Genomic DNA, 12,593 nt, shown 5'->3' with positions numbered 1-12,593 from the left:
AAAAAGTAAACAAACTTTTGACAACTTACAAGACGTTTGTATGACAGAGAAATGTAAACACCGTTGCCATTTATAAATAGTTGTCAGTGCTTCTACATATACAATAATTGGTTGATACCTATTATTCAATGATATGAACACTTGATATTGTAATTACAATTCAATCTATGTAAATTAATATTACTGAAAAATTATTATTTTAGTTTGATAGCATCTGTAGAGTATAAAATAAGAAATAACATTTCCAGCGATACGCGAATAAGAAATTTTAATAAAAAAAACGTGACAACATGTGAAGGTGCTTAGATTGTGACCTATTCACATAATTTTGGCTTCACAATTTTATGTAAATAACTCAGTCCATTTGTGTTTATACGTCCATGAACTAGACACATTCCAAAATTTTGCAAAAATACAATAAAAATTACATTTGCCAGAGTATGTACAAATCCAAAATGTACCGGGTGTCCCAATAAGAATGGTTCTCGGCCATATCTCAGGAACGGTTTATAGTAGAGCTTTGAAATAAAAAAAATTATAACAAAAGTTGCCTCAGGAAAAGCCTGGAAATTATTTTCATAATTGTGGGTCCACCGTTAGAGGGCGTAATTGAATATCAAAAATAAAAAAATCTAAATTTTACAAAATTTTCCTAATGAAGGGGCACTGGAAATCCGATTATTGTATTCTTCATCAAATTCTGCGCATATTTGATTTAACAAGTTTAACTCTACCTTTGCAAATAAGAGGTGGGGGTGAGTGGGAACCTTGTTATGAAAAAATGGCTGTAAGTCCGGTTTTGCTAAATCAAATTTTGAAAACTGGGTCTTGTTGAAGACAGATCTTTTTCTTCAATGTAAGCGTGATAATTTTGAACCATCCTAATAAGTAATAAGCCAGCTGGGAGGCGTTATTTAATTTTTTTCAGAAATCTAGTTTTCTTTGGAAAATATTAAATACAAGTATGCATTTTTAATCATACTTTATAAAATTAGATTAAATTAGCAATAGAATAGCGAAAACCGCATGTCGATACCTTTTGTCTATCTCAAGATATCTCGAGAAACGTGTAAATTTTATACATAACTGTTACTATCACCGGTAAACTAAGTTAATGAAAAGTAGTGTGCTGTGGAAAAAAACAAAATAACATTTTCCAGATGTCAACGTATAAAAATATAATTAATTAAAACAACAATATAAAGAGAAACAATACTATTAAAATTAAATATAACACAGAACAAAAAGAACTACTTAGTGACGACCTAAATATTCAAATTGTTGCCCATCATACACTACTCTAGAATACATTATCCAGAGAATACTAAACGCCATTCAAAGCATATCGAGAGCAGAAATTGAGACTGCTGTTCAATCTACTCTTGAAAGAGTAAATGTTTGCAACGAAAATGATGGGCAAAAATTTGAACGTTTATGTCATCACTAAATAGTTGTTTTTATTTCTTTGTAATAGGGCTTTTCAACGCTTCTCATTTGTTTCGAGCCTCTGTCATATGCCGTATAATCCGTGTATAATATTAATATACGAGATATGAACGAGGCTCGAAACAAATGACAAGCGTTGAAAAGACCTAATATACGTTGACAGCTGGAAAATGTTTCTTTGTTGTTTCCATAGCACACTACTTTTAATGAATTATTTCGTTTACCGGTGACAGTAACAGTTATGTTTTTAAATTTACACGTTTTGTAAGATATCTCGAGATAGAAAAAAGGTATTAACATGCGGTTTTCGCTATTCTGTTCCTAATTTTGTCTAATTTTGTAATATGGTATTAAAAATGCATGTTTGTATTTAATATTTTCCAAGGAACACTAGATTTCTGAAAAAAATTAAATAACGCCTTCTAGCTGGCATATTACTCAGTAAGTTGGTTCGAAATCATAACTTTTACATTGACGAAAAAGATCTGTCTTCAACAAGACCAAGTTTGCAAAATTTGATTAAGCAGAACGGGACTCACAGCCAGTTTTTCATAACAAGGTTCCCACTCACCCCCACCTCTTATTTACAAAGGTAGACCTAAACTTGTCAAATCAAATATGCGTAGAATTTTATGAAGAATACGACGATCGGATTTCCAGTGCCCATTCGTTAGGAAAATTTTGTAAAATTTGGATTTTTTAATTTTTGATATTCAATTACGCCCTCTAGCGGTGGTCCCACAATTATGAAAATAATTTCCAGACTTTTCCTGAGGCAACTTTTGTCATAAAATTTTTTATTTCAAAGCTCTACTATAAACGGTTCCTGAGATATGGCCGAGAGCCATTCTTAATGGGACACCCGGTACAATGTCTGTATGTACAAATCCAAAAATCAATCTGACATAAAATCAAGATAAAAATCATACGAACCAGCTGAATTTTGCTAAGAATGATGTTATTTTTGGGACCCTAAAGAAGATGCAAAAAAGTTTGCTATTCCTACACTCAGATTTCCTCCTAAAACCCCCTCGGAGGGGGGGGGGGGGGTGAGAAAACCGATTTAACAATAATTTGCCGTTCAAAAAAATTGAAGATGTTTCAAATAAGAAATGTAGCCGAGTTAATTTTGCCCAAAAATGTTTATTAGCACTTTTGTGTAGAAAGTACCGTTCTCTCTGAAACAACGCTTGGTGATTTGAAACGTCACGTCATTTACGCACTCGAAATCAATTTTTTTTTTTTTTTTTTTTAATAAAATGTGTATGAACTCGACGCACAGTGGGGCAAGAGACAACATAAGTTGGCATTAAGTCATTGTCGATATATTATGGCCAATTTTTTTTTCAAATATTATAAGTTGTGTGTACATAAACAAAAACGATGTTTTTTCAATGTTTTCTTCTTCTTCTCAATGTGCCTATCCGTGCCGAATGTTGGCGATCATCATGGCAATCTTAATTTTATCTGCAGCAGCGCGGAAAAGCTGCACAGATGTTGTGTTAAAGCACAATATTTTTCCTTGAAGGATGGCTTGTTCAAAAAGTGTTTAGCTCAAAATTTTCAAAGCTGCATGTCCGTAGTTACTACCGATATTGATTTAAATGATATTTGAAGTTTAGTCATTTTAATTTAAAATAAATCTACAGTCTAATTTACTTGTTTTTATGTAGATTTATTATCTAATATTATTTATATCTCAAAACAATTGTGTTAACATTATTTTTGAAAAATTGTTTAACCAAATTGTTCTTTAAAACCATTTACCGCATATTTATAAAAATAACATAAAATTTCGTAAGTAAAATATTGAAAAACTTAAACTACAGATCATCATCAGAATCATCAGATGTGACGTCAACATCTTGCACATTCGGAGATTTGAAACATAATATATTATGCACTAATATGCAGTGCTTCCACTGGCAGGTCTTCTAATTTCTTTCTTTTTATGTTTCTTTTGCTTGTGATCAGTGGATCACTACTAATCAACAAAAAGTGGAATACATCTTAATTTGTTTTGGATCTACTACACTTTCTTGAATTATTTTAATTGAATTATGCAAATAACCAAAAATTAGAATAGAGTGTTATTCAATTTAATTAGGTCAACATAACCTCACAAAAAATACAATTATAAAAAAAGGAGCAAATATGAGCAAAAAGTTAAAATGACTTTTTGAAGAATAATACTCAAGCTTTCAAAATAAAACAAAATTAAAGTTGGATCAGTCTGGGAACACTAACAAATCACTTGCTCTTTTTGAAAAATGCATATTTTGATATTTTGTACAGGTAATTTTAAACAACATATTATAAGAGACTGTATTTACTTAATTATTATATCACATCTGTAATAATATTGTCACTTTCCTGAAGATCAAATATCCGTAGCCAATTTTACTGGTAAATTAACTTTTGACTTGAAATAAGTGGATCAAACGTAAGTCGAATCACGTTATCGCGGCCTATGCATTGTTAACACGGGACCATGTGCTCCTTGCGACGCGTCGCAACTGGTGAAGGGGGATTTAATGGGAAAAAAATGATGCCAAATCATATGTAGGATTGTGTACTATTTAATTAAAATGAATGCGACAGAAAATACTGCATTTGGTATTTTCATTTTATGCCAACTTTTTAGCTCTCCTGCCCCACTGTGCGACGGTAAAAATTCGATATCATTTGATTAGAGTGTCCTATCTACAAAAATCAAAATGCGTTTAATAGGTGAAAAGAGTAGCTTTCTTTTTGAAGTGAAAACTTCTTTAGGGACGTTGTGCACTTTTTGGATGGGTAAAAAGTATTAAATTGCCGACCGTCCTCGCTTCGGCGAAATAAATTTTTGAAGTGAAAACTTCTTTGGGGATGTTGTGCACTTTGTGGATGGGTAAAAGCATTGAATTCGCCACCGTCATCGCTTCGCCGAAATAAATTTTGTACGTATATATGTGTATGTATAAATAAATAGCATAGCACGTACGCAACGCGTGTATAATATAGGTATAGCACTTCTTTTTGGATGGAAAAAAGCATTGAACTCGCGACCGTCATCGCTACGGCGAGATATTAGTAATTTATATACTATAAGTTGAATTGCGTATAAGTTCGACCGAAGGTGGGGGAGGAATAGAGTGTGTACCTGTAGGCGCTTGGTTCGCCAGAAGTTTTCACTTCTGTCGGCACTCGCCTGAGTGCCTTATAATTTTATACAATTTTGCATTTTGTTGCAGATGAAGTCAGTTTCTACAGCTGTTAAATAAAAGTTGCGCGATTTTTGCCACTTTTGCGATCCTTATTGCGGAGCTTTAGGGGGAAGGTAGTGGTGTATCTTTTTGGAGTACTAAAATTGATATTCTAAGCAAAATTCAGCTTGTTCGTATGATTTTTAGGGGACAAACTTCTCACGATTGGACAAATAATACTCTGGCAAATGTATTACATTTTTGCAAAATTTTGGAATATGTTGAATTCTTAGAAAATGTAACCTTTATTTTTAATAAAAATTTCAGTTCTCTACAAATAGTTTCGCATGAATTTTGATGTGAAATAATTAGGGAAGCAGGAATTCAACAGTTTAAAATTTACCATTGAGTTTCATATGGCCCGTTTGACGATTCACCACCCGGTATTGTTCAAAGTGATATGTTCAAGTGTGCACCCCAATATGATCTTCTTTAGGTGCCATCTCCCAATCGTAGGTTGGATATAATCATCACTATCTTTACTCTATGTACCGCTGCTCTGAAGGGTTCTATTGAACTGCACTAAACCAGTCCCTTAAATTCTTCAACCATGACAATCTCCTTCTTCCTATACTCCTTCCTTCTCTCATATTTCCCTGTATTATCAGTCTTAGCATTTCATATCGCTATCCCCTCATTATGTGTTCCAGATACGTGTGACTTTCTTATTTTTATTGTGTTTATTATTTCGTATTCTTTGCCCATTTCTCGCAATACTTATTCAATACAATACGTACAATACCGTGTTCGTTTCCTCTGTACCTACCCATGCTGTTGTAAGCATCGTCCTGTAACACCACATTTCAAATTACTGTAGTTTATTTATGTGTTCTTGCTTTAATGTCAAGCTTTCAAGTCCATATTGCAGTATGGAAAACATGTAGCATCTGAGAGCTCTTGCTCTCAGTTCTAATCGAAAGTCTTTGTTGCAGAGTATTGTTTTCATTTTTACAAACGCATTTCTTGATATTTCTATCCTGGCCCTTATTTCTGTTGTTTGATCATTATTGTGTGAAATCCAGATTCCTAGGTATTTGTATTTATCAACCCTTTCTATCGTCACACTTCCCAAATGTATGTATGTTTGTTTGTATATTTATGTTTTTAATTATTATCACGTATTTGATCTTTTTTATATTCATTTTTAGTCCATTTTTTCACAGAAACTGTTTGTTTTGTTTAGTAGTAATTGGAGTTGTTCAGCAGAGCTTACCATAATCATGGTGTCATCTGCATATCTTATGTTGTTAATAGATGTTCCGTTAATTATTGTTCCTTCACTTTGAGATAGTAATGCTTCTTCAAAAATTACTTCACTATATACGTTAAGTAATATGGTAATGGTGATACAATACTTCCCTGCCTAACTCCTCTCCTGATGTCAATGCCTGGACTGGGTTCGTTATCTATTACAATTTGTGCTCTTTGATTCCAGTAATAGGTCTGGAAACCGCGTATGAAAAAAAAATTGAAGGCACTCGTGGGAGTGCCGACAGAAGTGAAAACTTCTTATAATAAATAAATTACGAGCTTAATGCGTTTTCCCCATCCAAAAAGAAGTTCTATACCTATATCGTACACGCGATGTTGATGCCCTATGCCATTTATGTATACATACACATAATTTATATACGCACAAAATTTATTTCAGCGAAGTAATAACGGTCTCAAATTCAATATTTTTCCCCATCCAAGAAGTGCACAACGTCCCTAAAGAAATTTTCATTTCAAAAATTTATTTCGTCGAAGCGATGACTGTCGCTAATTTAATACTTTTTCCCCATCCAAAAAGTGCACAACATCCCTCAAGAAGTTTTCACTTCAAATATTTATTTCGTCGAAGCGATGATGGTCGCGATGACGGTCGCTAATATAATACTTTTCCCATCTAAAAAGTGCACGACGCGACGTCCCAAAAGAAATATTCAATTCGAAAATTTATTTCGTCGAAGCGATGAGGGTCGCTAATTTAACTCTTTTTCCCCATGCAAAAAGTGCACAACGTCCCTAAAGAAGTTTTCACGTCAAATATTTATTTCGTCGAAGCGATGATGGTCGCGATGACGGTCGCTAATTTAATACTTTTCCCATCCAAAAAGTGCACAATGTCCCTAAAGAAATTTTCACTTCAAAAAATTATTTTGTCGAAGCGATGACGGTTGCTTATTTAATACCTTTTCCCCATCCAAAAAGTGCTCAACGTCCCTCAAGAAGTTCTTACTTCAAATATTTATTTCGTCGAAGCGATGACGGTCGCTAATTTAATACTTTTTCCCATCCAAAAAGTGCACAACGTCCCTAAAGAAGTTTTTACTTCAAAAAGTTGATTAAGAGCAAACTGAAAATTTGTTAATAGCTTAAGGGTGTCTAGTCGGACGAACTTTGATGTATTGGAACAGGGGAAGCTTTAATTGTGGAACAGGTTAAAAATTTGAAACGTCAGACCACGAAAACGTCCCATGATATTTTGTCGGACAGAACTTCCAATTGATTTGTTACCCTTTCATTAAACTCTCATGCAAAAATCAGACTGCTATTTGTCACCTGTCATAATTCCTGTCATTTGACATGTTCTACGTGTTCCACTCAGTAAAATGCCCAGTTGGTGATAAATAGCAGTCTGATTTTTGCAGGACAGTTTAATGAAAGGGTAACAAATTAGTTGGAAGTTCTGTCTGACAAAATACATGGGACGTTTTCGTAGTCTGACGTTCCAAATTTTTAACCTGTTATACAATTAAAACTTCCCCTGTTCCAGTGTTCCCATACATCAAAGTTTGTCCGACTAGACACCCTTACGCTATTAAAAAATTTTCAGCTTGCTATTAATCAACTTTTTTTTTCATACGCGGGATCCCGACCTATAAAGGTTTGTTATTATTCGTAAGTCCTTTTTGTCTATGATCTAGTTTTATATATTATTTATTTATAATATTTTTGCTTCAGGTCTTGCTTCAGAGAATATGTGCGACTTGGGCCTTACGGCTGTTAACGCAGCCGATATCTTGGACATCATGTATACTGATTTTCAAGAGAAATATGAAGAGTATTGCAAACACCAAAGAGATCGACAGGCCAAAGAGTTAATAAATAAACAAAAGGCGTTGAGTCTGGCAGCAGCGCAGGATAAATGTAAAGCTGATATTACAGAGCAGGCTGTACATTCAGCTGCGCAGTGGAACGCCAGATTTAACAAGGTAAGGGTTTAATACGTTTTGACGATTACATATCTTCATCATTCTCTTTGCCTCTTATCCCTATGCGGGGTCGGCTTCCCTAATTGCATTTCTCCACACAATTCTATCTTGGGTCATATCAAAATTAATCCCCTTTACCAGCATGTCCTGCCTTATGGTCTCCCCCCAGGTCTTCTTTGGTCTTCCTCTCCTACTCCTTCTAGAAATCTGCACTTCAGCTATTCTTCGTATTGGGTAATTAAGTTCTCGACGTTGAACATGACCAAACCATCTTAACTTATGCTCTCTCATTTTGGCATCAATTGGTGCCACACCTATACTTCCCCTAACATACTCATTTCTGTACAAAAATTTATTAGAAGTATTTAATTTCAAATTGACAAATTGAAGAGTCTCAGATGCAGAATCCACCAATTTAATAAAAATTAAAATGGTAAATAGTAATTTAAACCTGAGACTTTTCGCGTTGAAAGTTCTTACTGGTACATCCTTAATCTGCGACTTTTTCAATTAATAAGACAGCAGACGACGAACATAGAAAACGAAAGGGAAACGATCACATTCCGCCTTCATTCGTCTCGGAAAAAGACAGCAGAGGAACTTTCAGTACTCAAACCGAGTAAAGGAAATAAAATAATAAATGATGGTTTTGCTTGTTTTCGATTCAGAGGGTTGCACACCCGCTAGACAGGCTGTTTCTACCATTTCAGGCGTCATCAGTAGCTTTTGTAAGCGTGCACACCTCTGAATCGAAAAATAGCTCCATCATCATTTTAAAGGGAATCTGAAAAATAATTCAAATTTCCCATTAGACGCGATACAGCGACATCTCATAACAAATTGAAGAGTCTCAGATGCAGAATCCACCAATTTAATAAAATTAAAATGGTAAATAGTCATTTAAACCTGAGACTTTTCGCGTTGAAAGTTCTTACTGGTACATCCTTAATCTGCGACTTTTTCAATTAATAAGACAGCAGACGACGAATATAGAAAACGAAAGGGAAACGATCACATTCCGCCTTCATTCGTCTCGGAAAAAGACAGCAGAGGAACTTTCAGTACTCAAACCTAGTAAAGGAAATAAAATAATAAATGATGGTTTTGCTTGTTTTCGATTCAGAGGGTTGCACACCCGCTAGACAGGCTGTTTCTACCATTTCAGGCGTCATCAGTAGCTTTTGTAAGCGTGCCCACCTCTGAATCGAAAAATAGCTCCATCATCATTTTAAAGGGAATCTGAAAAATAATTCAAATTTCCCATTAGACGCGATACAGCGACATCTCATAACAAATTGAAGAGTCTCAGATGCAGAATCCACCAATTTAATAAAATTAAAATGGTAAATAGTCATTTAAACCTGAGACTTTTCGCGTTGAAAGTTCTTACTGGTACATCCTTTTTCTGCGACTTTTTCAATTAATAAGACAGCAGACGACGAATATAGAAAACGAAAGGGAAACGATCACATTCCGCCTTCATTCGTCTCGGAAAAAGACAGCAGAGGAACTTTCAGTACTCAAACCGAGTAAAGGAAATAAAATAATAAATGATGGTTTTGCTTGTTTTCGATTCAGAGGGTTGCACACCCGCTAGACAGGCTGTTTCTACCATTTCAGGCGTCATCAGTAGCTTTTGTAAGCGTGCACACCTCTGAATCGAAAAATAGCTCCACCATCATTTTAAAGGGAATCTGAAAAATAATTCAAATTTCCCATTAGACGCGATCTCATAACAAATTGAAGAGTGTCAGATGCAGAATCCACCAATTTAATAAAATTAAAATGGTAAATAGTCATTTAAACCTGAGAAAAGTCTGAAATGGTAGAAACAGCCTGTCTAGCGGGTGTGCAACCCTGTGAATCGAAAACAAGCAAAACCATCATTTATTATTTTATTTCCTTTACTCGGTTTGAATACTGAAAGTTCCTCTGCTGTCTTTTTCCTAGACGAATGAAGGCGGAATGTGATCGTTTCCCTTTCATTTTCTATATTCGTTGTCTGCTGTCTTATTAATTGAAAAAGTCGCAGAAAAAGGATGTACCAGTAAGAACTTTCAACGCGAAAAGTCTCAGGTTTAAATGACTATTTACCATTTTAATTTTATTAAATTGGTGGATTCTGCATCTGAGACTCTTCAATTTGTTATGAGATGTCGCTGTATCGCGTCTAATGGGAAATTTGAATTATCTTTCAGATTCCCTTTAAAATGATGGTGGAGCTATTTTTCGATTCAGAGGTGTGCACGCTTACAAAAGCTACTGATGACGCCTGAAATGGTAGAAACAGCCTGTCTAGCGGCGTGACCCGTCAAAATAGCCCGGTCAAAACAGCCCCGTCAAAAAAGCCCCGTCAAAATAGCCCGAACACAAAATAGCCTCGACAAAATAGCTCGCAAACAAAATAGCCCCGACAAAATAGATCGCACACAAAATAGCCCCGGTCAAACCAGCCCCAGCTAAAACAACTTCTTATAAACAATTACATAATTATTTATACAAGGTGTCCAAAAACTTTTTTTAATTTAAATTATTTGACAAAAAGGAATAATGTATTTAATGTATTTAATTTAAAATGCATTTTACTGTTGCCCGAAAACAGAAAAAAATGTTTATATCATAAATTAACATTGATTTTTGCTTAACTTAAATGTTTAAACTTCCAAGAGGCAGGAAAAACAGGACTCTAGTTCTCTGAAAAGACAATTTTTATTTAATGTGGTTAAGATAAACATCTGAATAGAAGATAATTACCATTTCCGAAAAAATGTATTTTTAAGGAATCATTTCATGATTAATTCTGAAGGGAGCTTTTTTTCGGGGCTATTTTGTCGGGGCTATTTTATCGGCGGGCTATTATTCCGCGGCTATTTTGTCTGCAGGCTATTTTGTGTGCGGGATATTATGTCGGGGCTATTTTGTCGGAGCTTTTTTGATGGGGCTATTTTGACGGGGTACCGTCTAGCGGGTGTGCAACCCTCTGAATCGAAAACAAGCAAAACCATCATTTATTATTTTATTTCCTTTACTCGGTTTGAGTACTGAAAGTTCCTCTGCTGTCTTTTTCCTAGACGAATGAAGGCGGAATGTAATTGTTTCTCTTTCGTTTTCTATATTCGTCGTCTGCTGTCTTATTAATTGAAAAAGTCGCAGAAAAAGGATGTACCAGTAAGAACTTTCAACGCGAAAAGTCTCAGGTTTAAATGACTATTTACCATTTTAATTTTATTAAATTGGTGGATTCTGCATCTGAGACTCTTCAATTTGTTATGAGATGTCGCTGTATCGCGTCTAATGGGAAATTTGAATTATTTTTCAGATTCCCTTTAAAATGATGGTGGAGCTATTTTTCGATTCAGAGGTGTGCACGCTTACAAAAGCTACTGATGACGCCTGAAATGGTAGAAACAGCCTGTCTAGCGGGTGTGCAACCCTCTGAATCGAAAACAAGCAAAACCATCATTTATTATTTTATTATTTAATTTCAATTTCGATATTCCTAAATTTGAACTATAAATAATAGTACTGTGGTCCAAACAGTTAATATTTTAGAGTGTATTTGTAAAGTGGTTTATAATAATTAATGTGTATATTGTTTTAAAAAACCCGACCACTCATTTTTTTTAACTAATTGTAATTAATGATCTAATGGCCGCCTAAGGTTTTTTTATACTTACTTTATAATCAGCTTATCAAAATTTATACGGACTACATAAAAATTGTCGAGTAGAGTAATTTCTACTAGACGCTGATTTTTGAATTAAACATTTATTAATTGTACATTTTTTTAGACAAGGAAAGAGTCACGAAAGACTTGTATGGATTTACAAAATCTCACTGTACATTATCCCAAAGGTAAAATGGTACCAGCAATACCTGCACCGCATCCAGGCAACTATCCAGTTGCTTTAGTTCCAGGACAATTTGCAGAATTTTATCAGGTAAGTCTACTTATATTTATATCGTGCTTAAAAAAACTCTTCCTCAATTTAGACAATAGTGCAAAAAATACAAGTGGTAAAAAGAAAAAATAAAAGAGGCTTACTTATAATTGGTTTCTATTGTAACTACAACGATCGATTTCGGGCTCTAACATTCAGCTCATGATCAGGTTGTACTTACTCATTTGGACTGAGTTAGAGTCTGGGCAGATTATCGGAGAATAGCCCATTTTTGGGAAAAGTTATTTACCAGCAATTTTATTGCTGGAATCGAATCTTATGATTGTATATATTAATAATATGGGTATGCAAAGTCGGCAGATAGTGTGCTACTTTTTTTATAAACAAAATGGCGCCCGAAAATAATGTTTTTTTTCAATTTTTGCTCTATAACTCCAAAGATTTTAACTTTACATAAAAACACCCTAATAAAAATTCACCGTAATTAAATTCTGCATAGAGACGTGTTTTTCCCGATTTACTTCGACGAAAATTTTCCGCGGAAAATGCGGGTTTTTCCAACAAAATCTTTAATTTTCAACTAAAATTTTAGATAAGTAATTGTTTATCAATAATTAAATAACTTGGTAATATAAAAGCTCTTTACATATATATTATAATTCCAGAAGCCGATGAAAATTGAATGAACAGTTTAGCAACAATTGAATTGTTAATTAAAAATTTACGGTCGCTATAATAACCACAATAATTATGTTACATCAGAATAACTATAATTTTTGTATAAAAAGACACTGTACCTATCT

General features: G+C 34.2%; 1 protein-coding gene across 2 annotated transcripts in view; it reads left to right on the top strand.

Moving 5' to 3' along the window:
- LOC114328870 (titin) overlaps positions 1–12,593 on the top strand; it is a 189,648-nt gene that overhangs the window by 170,499 nt on the left and 6,556 nt on the right. For both annotated transcript variants that reach the window (XM_028277838.2, XM_028277839.2), the window contains 2 exons: positions 7,638–7,888; positions 11,680–11,829. In XM_028277838.2, coding sequence (XP_028133639.2) covers positions 7,638–7,888; positions 11,680–11,829 — 401 coding nt within the window. The remainder of the gene's footprint in view (positions 1–7,637; positions 7,889–11,679; positions 11,830–12,593) is intronic.

The sequence above is a fragment of the Diabrotica virgifera genome, chromosome 1 (assembly GCF_917563875.1).
Source record: "Diabrotica virgifera virgifera chromosome 1, PGI_DIABVI_V3a".
NCBI classification, from domain to species: domain Eukaryota; kingdom Metazoa; phylum Arthropoda; class Insecta; order Coleoptera; family Chrysomelidae; genus Diabrotica; species Diabrotica virgifera.
Note: the sequence above shows the minus strand (reverse complement) of the source record. Positions and strands in the feature narration are given on the sequence as shown.